The sequence below is a fragment of the Halyomorpha halys genome, unplaced genomic scaffold, assembly GCF_000696795.3.
Source record: "Halyomorpha halys isolate HHAL.00 unplaced genomic scaffold, Hhal_1.1 Scaffold387.1, whole genome shotgun sequence".
NCBI lineage: Eukaryota > Metazoa > Arthropoda > Insecta > Hemiptera > Pentatomidae > Halyomorpha > Halyomorpha halys.
Window position 1 is genome coordinate 957712 of NW_027108721.1, and position 19069 is coordinate 976780.

Here is a 19069-nt window from a genome sequence, read left to right on the forward strand (position 1 = left end):
TCTAGATGGTAAATCCGTTTACAGATGGGAAATTTATTATTCCGTATTCAAATGAGAAGAAAAGTAAATTTGCCCCGAAAGTGCTGCCATCTCTTGAAAAAAAATCTTACTAAAAATCGGTACATTTAGCCTTAAGGCCCAAGTTCAATACAAAATTATGTGAAAACTAAGAGGTAAATATCAGGTTGTTTAAAAAGACCGTTTATTGTTGCAATGATAATGTACATTCCTTCATTGGATGATGAATGCTCTAAATTATTATCCTTTAAGATGATGTAAAAAAAAAAAAAAGATCTGGTGTATTGTGCACATCACACAATTTTCACTTAGCACCCAACATACGTTCCCAAGTTTTGAGTACGTTGATTAGTGGGCTCGTGTTGAAGTTATCGCCATTTTGTGATTTAAAAAATAATAATGTTAAGACGAAGGCGAAAATTATGAATTATAACGAAAATTATTTTTTTTGTTGTTGCTAAAAACATCATAAAAACATAAATTACCATTTCTCAAAGGGAAATAACGAATATAAATATGGTTCCTGCCAAGAATACAACAGCATAATGCAAGCGGCAATGTTACGGCCTTCTTGGTTTTTCCCGTAAGAATTAAAATTGACTATTTTTTTCTTTTTGTCTATTAGTTATTCATAAAATTCTTTAATATTTTGCATTTATTCATTGTTTATAATTGCTAAAAATGAAAACTATTTATTTTATTTTTTCAAAAAAATAAAGTAAATAATGATGCTTCAGAGGAAGAATTTTTTTTTTTAATTTGTCATTTAAGCCCTGCCAGACTTTTCAATGAGAGTAAGACCTATATGAGATTACAAATCATTTTATTATACACTGATATACCGAGTTTCATTAAAATCAGAGTCATTTTGAAGGAGATAAAAAAAAATGAACAATTGATTATATAACGTAGCAATTCCGATCGGTTGATTTTATCAAAATAGTTGTTATCACATCCCAAGCATAAACAAATTTCGTTTTTATATATTTCCCAAGATTAGGTTTACTGGGCCCTAGGGACCTCAATAAAACATGATTCTTAGTCCGAAGCTCGAATTCGAAATTTTGCACGATCGCAATTCTTTCTCTTATATACATTCCACACATAGGTAAATGAATGTAAAAATGTCGAACTAATAAACATAGCTAACAATAATAATGTAATAAAAAAGATACTATAAGCCAACATAGAATTTATTGTACTAGCAGTTATGAAAAATAAATTATTATGGTGATTAAAAAGTGTCGCACTTGTTTCCTAATCCACAAATCATTTCATAAGTACAAATAAAATCAAACATATTTTCAGTAGCAATGTTTTTAAAATTCTAAAAAAAAAATATATAAATATTTCTTAAATATAAGGTAATAAATCTTGAAGATGATGTCATATTTATATATAGGTGATAATGCAGAAATGTAAAAAAAGAAAAGTGGTCAAAACAGAAACTGTAATGGAAGTAATAAAAAAACAACTCCAAAGCTCCTGATTATTTACTACTCCAATGCCGCCCAGTCATCATTTGCCTTACATAAAAGATGATGTCATGGCATCTAATCTGAAATAATTAACGTTTTCGGGGTTTTTCAAAATCATTGAATTTTTTAACATTATTAAATTAATGTTTCTTTAGGAGCTATCGCTCGTTCAAATGAATTTTTAAGTTCTGCACATTTAAATATTAGATAATATAACTTTTAAAAAATTTGTTAATTAAAGGTAAAATTCGAAACAATAAAAAATTAGGCGAAACGTTGACCGGCGATTTATTAACCAGGATTTTAGAGATCTAGGATCTAACAGTAGTATTCTAATTAGTATATATTTATTTGTAATAATTCTAAAATTATTTAATACTTTTGTACTAATAAATTAATACAATTTTTATGGTTCCTTGAAGTTGTGTGTTCGCAGTAGCAGAATAAACAAATCCACATGATAGCCTTGGCCGTTTAAATGCTAGAAGTTGGCCGCAAAACTTAACCCCGAATCGTAAAACCATGTCCGAGATTTCGTAGTGTATATGCTGACTGTATTTTAAATAAAACTTGTTGACTTATAGGATCAAGATAATTTCCAATATTTCCAAATAAGCCAATAGAAAACTTACGAAACAAAATCATAAAAGTTGTTGGTAAAAAAAGATCGTGAACTGAATGACATATAAATATTTTTTATGTAAATTAAGACTTAGGGCTCGACATACGCTGAGAGTTCAAGGTGAACAATTTTTTACGACAGGAAAATACTAAATTACTGAATGCTTTATAAAAATATTATATAGTTTAAATTTAATAGTCAAGATATTGAAAACTCAATATATTCACTGAGGAAAGTCAATATATTCACTTTTATGAATTTAATATAGGAGCATCTCACCAAGATGACTTATTTTTTTATTTAAAATGATGACTTATTTTTCGAAACGGGAAAAATTAAAAGTTTGAAACAAACTGAATACATTTTACCTGTAAGATGTTTATTTGTCAAAAAATAACTTTATTTTTGAGGAGTTTAACTTTTGATAAAGAACTCCACAATTAAAATAAAATTTATATCAGCGGTTCCAAAACATTTTTTGGACACGGCACCAAATTTTTATTTAAAAACAAATCTTTACTTTTGAGGAGTTTAACTTTTGATAAAGAACTCCTCAATTTCAATAAAATTTATATTAGCGGTCCCTGAACTTTTTTTGACACGGCACCCTTTTTGAACTAAGAAAAAAAATCACGGCACCCTTGTTGGGTTAAACAAATTTCGTGGCACCTCGACATTTTTTGGGAACCGTTTATCTATATTGTAGTCTATTCCATTAATGGGCGCTTGGAGTAGGCAAAACCTTGATAGCAAATAACTGCGTCTTATTTGTTGTAACTAACCATGCAAATAGTTAATTCTGAGTTTATATTTACTTCATTTTAGAACAAAATGTTTATATATGCCTTTATTTAAATAAAACATGAAACAAAAATTAATCGTTTATTACGAAATTTAGAGAGAATAAACGCAAAGTTAACAACACAAAACGATTTGTGGACGAATTCGAAGTTGTATCAAGTCGTAAGGGCATATTGATTATATATAAATAAAACAAAATGAAAAAAATTGCAACAATTTTTGATTTGGTATTTTTTTTTTTTTTATATACATACAAACAAATTTTTTACAGCAGTACATTTTCGTTAAATTTACTGATTTTCATAAAGGTTTGAGGAAGATAGCTGTATATTCTAGAATAATGGCATTCTATTACTTGGTTTTCCCAGTTAATAAACACCCAGAACATAACATAATTTTTTTCCCCAAAAAACATTATACTATTATCTAATTCTGACCAGACTCTCAACTGTAAAAATAAAGTTTAATGAAAACCAGTTCAATAGATAGCTAAGCCATTTTAAGGAATAAGAGAAAAAAAGTTCTTAGAAATAGGATAGAAAAAAAAATTACAAAAGGATATTAAAATCTTAGGTGAATTGATTGAAATGTTGAAAAAAAAAAATACATTAAGATAATACAATTAATCAATAAATATTATGAGTTGATATATAGTATAGCTGTGCATGTTATATGAGAAAAATGGTTGGAGGTGCTTCCTGTGAATAACACAGACAAGTATAACTGATTCTATTAGTGCAAACGTTTCGGCCAGTATTTCAGGTCTTAACAGGGCTAAGAACAGAAAACAAGATACAATCATAATAAATAAAAGTTAAAGCAGATAAACAAAACAATTAAAAGATAATAAATAACCTAGGTACATAAGTAATTTACGTAAATATGTAGTTTTATCAGTCTTATATTGTTTTTTATCTTCTTATTTGATTTCCATTTATTTTTATTCACTATGCTGTTATCTTGATTTTTATACTTAGCCCTGATGAATGCCTCCAATTCCGGCCGAAGTGTCGGTACTAAAATTAAGTTTTACTTGTTTGTATTCTTCACTAACAGAAAATTATAAATTATAAAACTAATAAATTTTGCAGAGGTAAAATATAATAAATAACCTCTCAACGCCTTTAAGGTTCAGTGAAAACGGTTCGGCAATAAAAGCATACACTCGATTCAGCAATACTAACCTTAAATAGTAATTCAATTGGTAACTACTGAACAGCTCTGGTAACTAACTGCTCTTTATCTAACAGAATAACAACTCCTCGCTGAGTACTTACCCAATCCAGTGACTTCCAAGTGATCAGAGGTCCATCACAGTTTCAGAACTGAACCCTTTTCAAATTATCGTCAAGCTTACCATGAATATATCTGTATCTCTATGAAAAGATGGATATATATACGATTACATTATAAAAAGTGAAAAATATTCATATCGTTCTCATTATAAACCTAGGATTTATTTATCAAAAGAAGTTTTTATTTAATTACTATGATCATAATTCTAGGTTTATTTCAATTTATCCGGGGAAGTTTTCGGCAGGAAGATTATTATATTTTCTATTACGATTTTTCATTTTATAAAACAATAAATAAAAATAATAAAAGAAACAAATGAAACATTAAGACATATTTATATACATTTTTATAATTAATTTACAAAAATTTAAATAACGGTAATTTTAAACTGACCCAAATTCATTTATTACCCAAGAAATTATATTTTCATTTTAATTTTTCTAAAAATCTTATATAATTGTGTTTAGCTATATAGTAAATAACCGTTTTATTGAGTCATATTTGGTACATTTCATAATTAAATGTGTATCATCATTTATAACACAGTTATTATTATTATATTTCTTTTTTAATTGTTTCAAGTATGTTCCAGATGTAAGTTAGTAAATTCGGGGTCAGCATCAACTGCTAATTGAAGGAGCTTTCAGTTTTTTAAATAACGTATACAGCCAAGCGTTTGGAGATAAATATTTGTTTATAAGATTTTTGTTTATATCAGAAGATACATGTTGCAACCGAACATAATAAAATATTTGGTTGTTTTAACGTCTTGATAACTTCTTGAGAAAATTTCCAAACTTTTTATTGGAGTTATTCATGAGATCTTGATGGGTGAATGGATTGCCGCGTTTCAAACGGTTTTTCGAGAAATTAGAGCCAGACAAAAATAAAAATATGACAAATTTCTTTTTCGCATTTCCACTTATATATTGTGAAACTGTCAATTGTTTTCCGCGTTTGAAACGATTTTCCATCTACTAAGAGGTAGCGTAAAAGAAAAACGAACGCGACCATTTTCCAAATTTTTTGTTGTCTTCCTACTTATACATCGTGAACAAGGACGAACTTTGTAGTTCACACGATTTTTTTAACTTTTTACGCCAAAACTAAAAGGAAAACTGGTGTAAAAACATTTCTCAGTCATTTTATTTTCTGGCCTACCTCTAAATAGTCGTAAAATCATGAGAAGAGCGAAAATTGTTCACTCGATCACGAGATATAATTGGAAAATTTTCTTATTCATTTCCTGTTTTAGCCTTTTACCCCTAAATAATTAGAAAAATTGTTTGAATTGTGATCACCCACTCACAAGATATTAGATGCAAAGCAAATGAATATTTCAAAATTTGAAATATTACAAAATTTTCAAATAAATACAAAAAATATTTATATTCTATAATACTAAAACAAAACAAAAAAAATCTCTATTTTTATAATCCGATGGAACAGTGGGCAGAAAATATTTTCGTAGAAATAACATATTTTATTAAATTTGAGGCCAAATAAATAGGCATGCGCTTGCTGCAAATTTGTATTCATCTAGATGCGGCCTTAGAAAAGTAAACATTTATAACAAAAACAAACCCGTAATATATATAAATATTTAAAGGAATTTTTATGCATACATCTCGACAGGTAACACAAGAAGGGTCACGGGGCAGGAAAAACTTGTGTCGCAACGTCTAGAGCCTTAACCACGAACTAGCTATTACAAGAAATATCAGAGTTCATGGACTCAGCATTAGAAGGGAATCTGAAAAACATGAGATGGCACCGGATTACCATGTACCGCATCACATTTTTCGTAACCGATGGTCATCAAATACCACACACCATAATTAATGTTGCGTACTAAGAAACGAAATCCGAAAATAACTTATCACCAAAATCAACAGCAGAACGTATTCAATCAAATTTTCAAATCAGATTTTATGATTTGATTTAAATTATAAATACAGAAGTTAATTTCTTATAAGTGGTGGAGTAATAAGTGATAACGGAGTCCAAATCTGATATTAAATCAGGACAAAACAGTTTATATAGTTACATAATTCACTGTAAACAAACTAATCGGAGGCATCTGGGAGAAATCGAAGCTCGTGGAAGGGAAGTGGAAAAATAAAAGAAGTCAGAAATATCCGCGCATCCTTCACCTTTAAAAAAAATCCTGCTACAACCAGATCCTCACACTGAAACTGACCTTTTGATTTTAAAAAAATGCATCGTCATATTTAATATTAGGAAATAATCTATTGGATTATACATTAAGGTCATAATTATTAGTTACCAAAAAAATGTGTAGTTAATTTACTAAGCAAGGACAATGAATATTATGAAGTGGAAACATTTTGAGAGATATTATTTTATCAAGAGTTATTCAATTTTCTCCCAATTATTTAATTAAACTGACCTTCTCATAAATTCAATCTACTAATTTACTGAGATATTTAATTAAATCTTGAACGGTTTTCGAAAAGCGCAAACATCCAAATTAAAAAAAGGCTTTTAGTATTGTTCAGGTTTTTATCTGTGATGAGCCACTTCTGTGATGAACCCCACAAGGGGAAAGATGAATAATCATATTCGTTGTAACAGACCAGAATTATAATACTTTTAAAAAACGAGTTATATTTAATTAACATAACAAAAGGATGTTTTACTAAAAATAAGAATACAATAAGTAGATTTTTTTATCTTAAACAATACAAAAAAATTCAAGAGTGGATAAGAGATAATTGGGTAAGCGGACTAAATGGCTGCAAGGCCCGGCATACGGCAAGAATTTTGCCGGCCGGGAGTAAAATGCGGAAGAACTGCACACGAGACGGACTTATACCGGCCTGTTAGCTCGTGTGTCTTTTAACTTCATAGTAGTAGTCCTCATACACAAACCGTACATTAATATGTAATTATAATAACTAAATTAATATAAATAATTTGTTTCGGCCAGTAAAATTCTAAGCCTGTGCGAGGCCCCTTAGAGGCCCAAAGATCTTAAAATACCTTAAACTTAAAGATTATGCAAATGACCGTATAGATTCAAAAAGCACTTTATATAATAATCGGAAAAATTTTTCTTATTAATATTTACAACAGTAACTGTACATAAAAATGCATGTGTAAATTTTATATAACATCATAATGACATGATACAGACATGTAGAAAATTACCCATTGGTAGCACTCTAATAATATTTCTACATAAGAAGGTCTCGAGGTCATCTTCTTTTCAGCCACCTCGGAGGATTTCACGAAATCTGTAAAGCAGTCCCGGGTGCCTAACTCGATCAAAAGCCTGTTCTACATCGAAAAAGACTCCTGCGCAGTACATTCCTTACTCCAAACAAAACGAGACAACGTCCACCACACGATGACATTGCCGTATAGAGGAGTGAGATGTTTGGAATCTGGTGATCAGGGATTAAATAATTGGAATCATGAATAGGCGTTTCAAAATGAGTTATCGAGGATTTTGCCCATGATAAGTAAAAGAGAGATAGGAAGGTAGGAGGATGGGTACAAGGAAATTACTGGGCCAAGAACGCAACGACTACGCCATATTACTTCCCCGCAAGTGGAGCAGGACTTTATGGCAGAGTATATTTTAACTTTTAATCTCTACACGTAAATACACATTACTGTGGATTAATTCTATCTACCTAAATGTTACCATCAATATATGGACATTCGATGCATTTAGTTAAATAATATCAACAGTAATAAACAATACTCCATTTAAACAAAATAAATTAAAGTGTATTCTAAACTGAACATTTTATAATTAATCTGAATCCATATAAATCATTCTGCACAATCTGTATATGCAGTACCGCTGCTATGATGCATATTATTGAAACAATGCTAATGCATGCTAATAATAGCTACATCATTAGATAAAGCTACCGCTGGATGGGAAAACCTTGATCCTCCGCTTATTAACAATTAACAAGCATTCGTGTGATATAAATATATTATTAATACATGGCACGATATTACATATATACCTCATTTCAATGTAAGAAATTACAAAAATTGATAAACTTATATGATTCAACTTCAAAGAATGAATAATTCTGAACTTTTTGAAAATATAAACAACTTTGTAATCATTTGTCGTTCACTGAAAAACGAATTTCGTCCACAGTATTTAAAGAATCAAAAGGTGTTTGATTGTCAAAATTAGAAATGAATATAATACATATTGATCTAAAGTTTCTCATATATAACAAATAACATTACTTTTATAATTATTACACAGTTATTATTTACAGTATTACAATTAAAATAAATAATAATAAATTAATTTTGTATAAATAATTAATAAAATTAAAGGTGCTTTGATTCATTATACTTCACCGTTAATTAATACTTGTAGCAGTTAAAATATTCACACCTACTTTCTCAACACTCATTGCCTAACAAATTTCTTTACCCAGAAACTAAGATAAAGATTGATTTTATCAATCGTTATTATTTCAGGCTCAAACACGACAAGAATTTCTACAGTTTTATATTAATATAACATTTAGTTTTCTTCAACATAACAGGGTAATTTATTTTATGTGCACACAATTTGGTTGGCATCGAATAAGTTTTTAGGGAAAATGTAATCGCAACTGTTTGTGCACAAATTAAAAGTATTTGTTATAAAATAAAAAAATGTATATATTCATCTGAAGAACACATTAAATAAGCGAAGTAGTCCACTGGAATATAATCACAATTTAAACAGACATTGTTAAAGAAGTTCGTAGAAAATATAAGAAATTGGGTAATTTATATTTATTTTAAATTTCGCCCTGATACTACCCGCTGATAATCTTTGTGGGTCAGAACCTGTATAATAGTGATATTAGCACAAATTTTACGTAAATTTGGCTATAAATCAATTATTACTGATTTCGTATAGCTTTTTTTCTTATTCATTTAATCTTACAGTAAAAACGTCAGTTGATATAAGCAAAAAAAAAAAATTTAAATTTTAATATAGAATATAAAAAACCCATAGCATGTATTTCTTCCCGGAAAGAATATTTACGGTAGTCAGTTCTTTCCAATTTTCACACAGTGTGTTATGACATTATTTTTGTAATCTATGCTACTTGGCAATTTTTAAAAAAAATGCATAATACATAATTTCATTATATTTAACAATAACATCAATACTTTTCTAAATAATATATTTGTAACAACATCAAACAATGATTGCTCTGACAACGGTTCCTTCATTTTTTACATATTAACAAGAAACACACACCCTTTCCCTCTCCGGTTAATCTAGAATTATAAAAACCTTTTAAATTTAATTTACTATTAAAATTTGAAGTTATTTAATTTTAAATAAATAACTTAAGAGATACTACACCTTAAGCGACGACTTATTCCGAACGAATAATACATACTAAAGTTTAGTACAAAATAATTTGTACTATATCGTTAATTAGTTTATAAATATAATTTAACTAGATATATAATAATATTTATTATTTTTCTGATAAATGTACTTGAATTGATATAATCTTTAATATCTCAGCATAATAGCTAGACAGTACAGTTTTCGCTGTTCATGAGACATCCATTTCAATGCAAAATTATTCATCGACACATTAAACCGATAAGAATCCTTTAATCTCCACTTAATGATTTTTTAACAAACGGTAGCCAATAATAATTTCAATATTTACCGCAATGTCAACAGTTATTTACATTTTTAAATTAAGTAAATACCGGTAGAGATTTATTTCAATTTTGGAGAGCCTTCTTATCTAACTTTTAATTCAGTTTTATGACTCTATTATTAACAGAGATATTTACTTTTTCATTTTGATATTCCTTCGCTATTCATATAATTTACAAATTACATAGTAAATTAGTTTAGAAAAAAAAGTTATTAAATTGTAAACAAGAGATAAAATATTTAAATAAATTTTAATAATATTAAAAATTTTAGTAATATATTTTATTAATTAACATTAAAATCACTCAATTATTTGATGTGATTTCATTGTAACTTCTAACTCTTTTAATTTTAATGTAAATTTTAGTGCATTGAATTAAGAGATATTTCCAGGGAAAAAAACTACATAATTTCTAACATGAACTTGTGAAAAAAAAATAAGAATCCTTCAAAGGTTTATTTTAGTTTTTCAAGTTGTAAAAACTTAAATACGTTTTTTGGCACACAATTGAAATTTTATAACAATGTTATAATTAAAATTACGAAATGGTAAAAATTCCTTATTTTTTTGGTAATTTATTCCAAAAATATTATTTTTTTTACAACTGCTAACATTTTAATTTATAATTACTGAACCCATTTCCATTTTTAAAAAATATAGTATCATGTAATCTAAGGTATGTTGGATTCATTTAGCATTTAAACCCTTTAATATTTGATGTGATTTCATTGTGAACCATGGTTATTCCAGCGATGATAGTAAAGAGGTATGAAAAATATTGAATCCTGCTATGATAAAATTTTCTTCCGACAAATTTAAAAAACTTTTCAACATTCAATTATTTTTCATTTCACTATTAAAATAACCACCAAGTAATGTTAATTTAAAAAAATTAAAATAGGTTAAAAATTCTCATTGAAGCTGTAATAGCTATCAAAAATACGATTTTGATAAATAAAAAATTCTAGAGATATCTCGTATTTACTATAGTTTTATAGGGTACCTATTTAATTTTTTTTTAACTTAGAAAATTCTTTGCAGATGTCTACAGATTGCAGAATTATTTTAAATTAAATAAAGTTTTTTATTTCTACATGATATTGCAGCGTAAGCAACGTCGTGATGAGTTTTTATTTAACATTAAAATCATTAATTTATTTTAATTAGTTTAACAATTCAGGTGAAGTTGTATTTACGAGAAAAACTTTATCAATTCTTATCATGATAAAATTTTAATCCTCATTTTTATGAACCAATACTATAAAAAACAAAACAAAAATAAACTGAAATGGTTGAATTTTATTCTTAACGGCCACAATTTACGATGTTTTTCAACATTCTATTACAATTTTATGTCACTGTTATTTACAATTAATACCTACATTATATTATATAGTAATTATTTCCCGGCTTTATAGTCATTATCTCTTAAGTTATAGTTTATTGTTATAATTTATAATTATTGCACTTGGATATCTTGAGACCGATATTTAATTGAATAGCCAAGGAATGTTTACTACAGTAGCTTAACGCTTTAACTTAATGGTTATCGATTATAGTTCGGGCTATTCCTTCAGTTTTTACGGCTATTATTAACGGAAGAATTCATCAAGGATATATTATATCCCTTGCATTATCTCTCTAGAGTAGTTAGACCTTTATGTTGATCTGAATGTTAACAAAAAATCATTCTGTTATTATTAGCTACATAGATTTTATAGTTAAAAAAAGAAGAAAAAAAATGATGAATAAAATAATTTAAAAAAAAAAATGGTTAAAATTTAATTTTAAATTATTTATTGTACACTGTATTATTAATTTATAATTATACTTATATAAATATAGTTTTAACTAAGTTTTAAAAAAAATGTATTTCGACAATAAAACCCCTTATAGAAATATTTAATATTAAATTAATGTTCAACATTACATTGATATTTTTATGACTTTTCTTAAACACCTGTAGATTTGTGCCTATAAATTGTTTTACTATTCGTGACACTTTATTATTATAAGAAACATGATGACGACTGACCTGCCTATGATGCGGGGGCGGGATGTGGATGAAAGCAGCCGGAGGCGGGGGTGGCGGTAGCGGAGGCGGTGGTAGAAGCCCGTGGCCGAGGGGGACGGCGATGCCCCAGGGTAGCGCCAGCCAGGGAGACGGGTTCATGTCGGCAGCCGGCCCAGCACTGGCCCCCCGGTCCGTCCCTCTCTCCCCCCTCCCCGCCGCCGCGCTCCGTCGTCGCTACTCTACTCTATTTTGAAAATTCTTTATGATTCGATTATTCGTTTCTTTATTTATTTTTATTTTTTTTTAAAGGAAAACATAAAATAAACAATATTTCCTATAGTACGTTTTAAAAAAAGTGGTCGTCTACAACAATTGGACTCATTATAATCTCATTAATAAAAATGTATTTAATTTCTAAACAAATTTACTTAAAGTAAAATATGGAGAAAAAAAGCATTTTGAGAATGTCTTCTGAGTATCATTCAAAATTTCTTTAACTAATCTTAATAATTAATTTAATATGTGAGTAAAATATAAATTTATATCATCCAAACGGGTAAGTAATACAATCAATCTGAAGTGGTGAACATAATTCAATACCCCTTTTTCACTCTTTTCTTATTCTTTTTTTCTTAACCATGTTGTTAAATTATTTTCACATCAAATTATTGAAAATTTAATTACTTACTCTTTTATTTTAATTCTTCAAATTATGTAATTTCACTTACATATTTAATAATTAATTATGAAAACTAGTAAATGAAATTTTGAATAATGCTCATTAAACATTTCAGAATGCAATTTTTCACTTTTTTTTCCTAAATAACTTTCAAATATGTTTAAATCAAGCATATATGTTTTCTTCCTCACTTCTTTCAAAACTTTTGTCTTGTACCTATATATTTACCTAAAGGATTTTCGTGTCAATCTCCCCCCCCCCCCTCTTTCACAATTTAAATATTACTTATTCTCATAGAATTTTCTAATACTTACAATATACATTTTCTTCCAATATTACTCATGTATCAATAATCTATTATTTTAGATTGTTTTCATTATTCTGTATTTACTTCTATTCATTACGGTTGTTATCTTGTATTTTATTCCTAGCCCAGATGAAGGGCATTTTGAAAAAAAAAATGCTTGCTAACACTAATAATAATAAATTTTATAGAAGTACAGAACTTAAGAACTGTAAATTAAAATAGTAATTTACTTGAGTAAATTAAATTTTTAATTACAGTCAGCCTTCTCTGACATAAGTTATCACAACAATGTGGTAAATTATAATAGAATTAATTATATAAGAAAATATAATAGAATCAATAAAATTGTTTTAAGATTGTCCTTGAGGATGGACGTCGAACTTATAACGAAATATAAACTGTTTTGAGACTAAATCTGGATAAAATGTATTTACTAAAACAAAGTAAAATTACTTTTATCTAAGCCTGTAAATTATTAAAGATAGTAATCGACCTGCTAGGGCTTTATGTGTGCGGCAGTCAAGTCTCGCAGGAGTCGCGAGGTTGTGCCTACACGCTCCTCTGCCAGGCGTTATACAGGCTGAGCCGATTGGACGCAGAACCATAGTTGTGTCCACCGTGCCTCATACAATACATTGATAAGAATGTCCTTCTAATGTTGACCACCATACTTGACAATCATAGCCTACATGCCGTCAACACTAATATACACAATACTCATCGGAGCATGTTGGGGGAGGCTAACACGAGTGTGGCCTGAGAATTATTATTCTATGAACCCCTCTAGAGAGGGAATGCCATACAACCCCCAGTTCACTTGCTCTTGTAGGCCCGATTTCTCTCAGCTCACGAAACTGACTACTGCCCCATTAACCAACCAGCGAATGAGGTGACTGGCTGTGACAGATGTAGAAAGGTTCTAACTTTTGAACAATCTATATCATCACTTAATTTTAGATCTACTGATCATACAAAAAAAAAAAAAAAAAAAAACTTTAGTCAGTCCGTCATTTCGTCTCAAGAAAGGAACTCAAATCGCCAACTCCAGATCTTTTTCAGTACAGATAGGGTCCTAAAACGCATAAATATTCATCACTTAATGGTTTCAATAATAATAACCAACAACGATCATCGAACGATTTCTCGTCTTTTAAATGAATACCCACCGACTTTGTTAGTAAAATAGTATCTCAGGTAGTTCTTTGCAATAAGTTTCGACGAAACCAGTTCAGTCTAATTCTTGCAATATATGTCCAAAAAAAGCCAAGATATAAGTTAATCTAAATAAATATATTATTATAAATAATCAATAAGTCAAATAAATATCCAAAAAACATAATCTGCAATTATCAAAAAATACAAAAGCTTCGTTTCATTCACTTCTCACAACCAATATAGAAGGCGCTTTTTATGGTTTCATCAAAGGTGACGATAATTACCTTAATTTTAATTATTATACAGCTGTGTATCATGTATAAAGCTTTGAGTTTTACATTTCTTAATCAAAGAGAGGCAGCCTAGTTGACGACACAGGAGGTAGAACTACCTAAAGTAGTCAGAGCTGAACACGAAGAACTTAATTTTATTAACCCTTCATGAAACCGGGAAGGAATTAATCATAGAGGATTTTAAACATTGTTGTAATAAGAATATATTATTAAAGTTTTGTTTAATGTCAATTCCTGTTTTATTAAAAAGTATCCAATGAATTTTTATTCATTTTTCTTTCTCTTTTCTATTTCGGAGCTAGACTTTTTTAGATTTACTTTGTGACAAAGAATAGAAAATTTTAGAAAAACATAAATCTTATCTAATTTTTTAGAAAAATGAATAGGACTTCATTTTCAATTCCCCTTCCTATACGGATAGAACCATATAACTTGCAAATTAAAAGGAAGTTGTATCAGATCTTGATAAAAATTATTGAGCTGATACCTGAAATAAAAAATTAATGCAGGAGACAAATAAAAAATCTTGAGTAGCTGAGTGCTGTAACTATTTATCATATTATTCTCTTGTTTTTGTAATCCAAAATGATAAAAAGTGGTTACGTAAGTAGTTTCATTAATGCCTGAAACCTAAAAACCTAAATAAAAAGAAGAAGAAATAATTGGCGTTATATACAAATCACAACTAATCAACCCTCTTACACGATTTGGAGGAGGGAAGGGCAGGCGAGAAGGGCAAAACCATAAAAATTAAAAGCCTCCTCTAAACAGGACGAAATTTTGACTGAAATTCGCTACTACTTTTTTTTGGCACTTTTGTGGTTTAAAAAAAGTTTTAAAATTTCTCCTCTCGATCCAAAGAGGTATTTCAATATGATATGGCCAAATGTGGCGGGGAAAATATATTTATATTAAACAACCCAAAAATCTAAAAAACAAAACAAAAAAAACATCCAGCAACAAAAATGGACATCCAGCCATTAAAAATTATAATGTAATAAAATCTGATGGATGAACGGCACAAAACATTGTTCCGATTTTATTTAACCGTTCAGCTCTTTCAGTGGATTAATACTAATAATTGATAACTACCAGATATCAATTGAAGAGGGCATCTCCAGTACATAATTAAAAAAATAATTTATATATAAATTAGAACTATTGATACTTTAAATAAAAAGGAATCGTTGCCTCGTCTTATAGATACATAGATAGATAGGTCAGGTACCTACATAGAGATTTGTTTATTTTGTCATCAAGTCAACAAGTGTGATAGCGTGGTTATGAAATCAATGGATTGAATGAGATAACACATAAACTAAGAAGGTGTTTGTTAAGGTACCTAGGATAAGAGTGCTTGATTTTGATTAGTGCTTGAATTTTTAAATACTTCCATGGCCTGAAAGCACAACTGCTTTAAGTTGTCAAATGGGAATTTTAATATTTAAGCGTGTTAGAGCAGGTGCTGCTGATGAGACAGCAAGAGCTTCAGAAGCTATCTAGCTGTTCCAAAAACAAATGAAGAATATGGGAACATAAACTTCGAATCTTGATAGACAAGAACGAACCCCAGTTTGATTTCGATCTGTAAAAGCTAATGTTAACTTAGATGACTGACGCCATAAATATCAACAATGTTCTATACATCAAATATAATTAAAGGGAAGCCTGGCTTTTTTTTCGTACCCTTCATTAAAATATAATTATTACATCATGCATGAAATATATTATATATACTTTTACTGAGTCTTCTTCCCTTGATTGCGTTGTTGAGTAAGTTGAGCAATCTTTGAGAAAAAATAAATCGAGCAACATTAAAAAAATGACTAAAACTGGAATTTCGCGTAAGTCGTTGACCAGCGAGATATTAAACGTTCTAGAACTAGCTAAAGTGCATGAGGGCGTTAAGCTCGACGAACAACATCATCATACATGGTAAATCTTTGACGAGTCACGACGAGGTTCAAATTGAACTCGACGGTTTTCATGGTGAACCACAAACCCCGACCCAGCACATTCCTCAAACCATACCACAAACGTTCGCAAACAGCAACCACTTTCCCCACGCTGCTAGACGAAATGGATGGGGGACCGGTTCCCAAGTAATTTAATAAACTAACGAAATTTATTGGGAATTAAAAAAATTGTAGATGAAGTATAGCTGTTCCAAAAACAAGTCTAACTTAACTTATAAAATGAGACCGATTACTGGCAGAGGATAGACCTGCTTTAATAATATTATTTTTATTGACTTATCAAGAAAGAGAATATCAATACTAGGGCGAGAAAATATAGTAGGTTTGATGAACTCTGATGTCCACACGTCCACTGAAAGCGAAAACGAGCGAACTTAAATAAGATAGAGCCAATAGGCTGCAACTGGAAAACAATCGTCAATACTATAACAGGCAACGAACACCATTGAGCTACAACGTTTTGTCAAGAAATGGCCTGAAATTATTCACATTGTCGCGGCACATGCACTGTGATAAACATACATACATTTAGTTCATGAAAAAACATTCTTCTGGGACCAGAAGGGGCCCCAATACCACAATGAGCCAATACCCCAATTCCTTACCATGAGGAAGGTAAGGAAATCATGGAAAGAAACAGTTGTGGAATGAAGAAGTCAAGACAGATTAAGTCAAGATGTGCTGATAATACTATTACAATAGTCTATTATTGTTTTCACAACGTTTCGGGCTAACAAGTCAACCTAAGATCCAAAATCAAAAATTCTCCTCAAATACATGACAACAAATAAAAATATATAACTGTAGTGATATCAGACTATCTTCAACCCTACACCTAAAATCAACTAATAAAGTAATGATTATAATTTTATATCAATTTATTGTAACTGTAATTTATTATAAGGGTCTGGTTAAATTAAATTTCTGGAACAATATATATGCAAATATAAGGATATATACATATAAATTGATGTTATGGCCTCAATTAACTACGATATCTAGTTATGTTTATTAGATCGGTACTGGTGGTAGAAAATAAATGAATATTTTCTTGTTCTTAACATTCAGTACGATTCCTCCTAAATTTCATCATACATTATATTTATATAGTTATTTAAACATATATTATAATTCAAAATATGTTTAAACATTTATAAAATTAATGTCCTAATTTTTTAAATGTTTAAACATATTTTCATAAAAGAATAAATTTTATGAAAATATGTTTAAACATTTATAATAACCACAATATTAAAAAACTATTTCAATAATTGTCAATGCTGGGCCCTGTTTCATAATAAAGTACAAATTAATACTATTAGTCTTTTAGATTTATGTTAATTCAATTACACAGATTTGTACAATAGTAACATGTACTTTATTATTTTTTAATTCCTGTAATATCAATAACTGTCATCGCTATCATGAAAAAAATAAGTATTAGTGTTATTACCACACAAGTTTCTACACTTGTACTGTGGACTAGTACTATTAGCTTTTATTATGAAACAGGGCCCAGGTGTTATAAATTTATTTTAAGTAATAAATATTTATGAAATAATAAAATATTTTATCTATTTACAGTATATAATCTAAAATATTAATATTCATTTTTTTATTTTTTTTATTCAGTTTCATGTTCAAGGCAGGATCACTATTGATCAATGAAAAATTAGGATAATTTAATTATTTGATTTATTTATAAAAAAAAAACAAACGTAATAACACATCAAAAGAATTATTCTGTTACATTTATTTCGAAAATTTGTTTCTTTTTTATTAATAACTTTAAATATTTTAAAACATCTATTTTGTCGATCAATTAGAAAAGTTACTTAGTTCTTGGTAAGATTTTCCAATTCGATTGCATACTTCTGCTAGAAATGGTTATTTTCTGTGACGGTTGTTTTATTCACTTAACGACAGAATTTCTCGGATTTGGTTTTTCGCTCCACCTTACTTAAAACTGTTAACAAAAATTTTCCAGAAGGATTAAAAAATTATGAATGAAGTATCTCTAAATGTTTTGTAAACTCAAAGGAGTAATATTTATTTATTAATTATTAGGTCATGGCATTAATTTAGTATCAATAAGAAAAGGAACGCCTTCATCCCGATAGAGCTAACCTGGTTCGTCTGGAGGAGGGTGTTCACTCCTCCAGACGAACTCGATCGGGAGGTGAAGCGAAGGGGGCCTTAGAAGGGTTACTGGTTCCTACTATCGTAACATGTCCACAATTCGATCGAAATTGAAATTTCATTTCAAATTCATCTAAAAGTGAAAAGACTAATTCACTATACCAATATAATACTCTTAATTTTTCAAATGGAAATAATATTTTATTAGGTCATTCCATGCTTTCTAGTGGTTTAGAATATATCAAATTTACACTGGCTTGATGAGCGTGGTAAAATAAAAACTTAACGGGCTCCTATCTATGACAGATAACTTATGCTGTATTTTTTAGTTCGGTACTGTGAAGATTATTGAATGAGCTATCTTTGTCACTATTCAGGAACCACAACTGCTCACTTATTATCACGTACTCTTCATCCATTCTCCCCAAGATGTAGTACAAGTTGTTGCGGATTATAATATTGTGTAAGATTCATAGGGACTATTACTAATTAATATTACTGCTGCTTTAATAAGATCACTATGGACTTCCGTTCGCTACATTCGCTCATGAAATAAAAAAACCACACCGTTAAAGATGTAACTTTCAGCTGATATGAATCACTGTAAAGTATT

General features: G+C 29.1%; 1 protein-coding gene across 2 annotated transcripts in view; it reads right to left on the bottom strand.

Annotated features, from left to right (window-relative positions):
* LOC106682067 (pseudouridylate synthase RPUSD2) overlaps positions 1–12081 on the bottom strand; it is a 684854-nt gene extending 672773 nt beyond the window's left edge. For both annotated transcript variants that reach the window (XM_067047017.1, XM_067047016.1), the window contains exon 1: positions 11929–12081. In XM_067047017.1, the coding sequence (XP_066903118.1) occupies positions 11929–12066 (138 nt within the window). In that variant the 5' untranslated portion in view covers positions 12067–12081. The remainder of the gene's footprint in view (positions 1–11928) is intronic.
* Positions 12082–19069: the final 6988 nt, after the last annotated feature.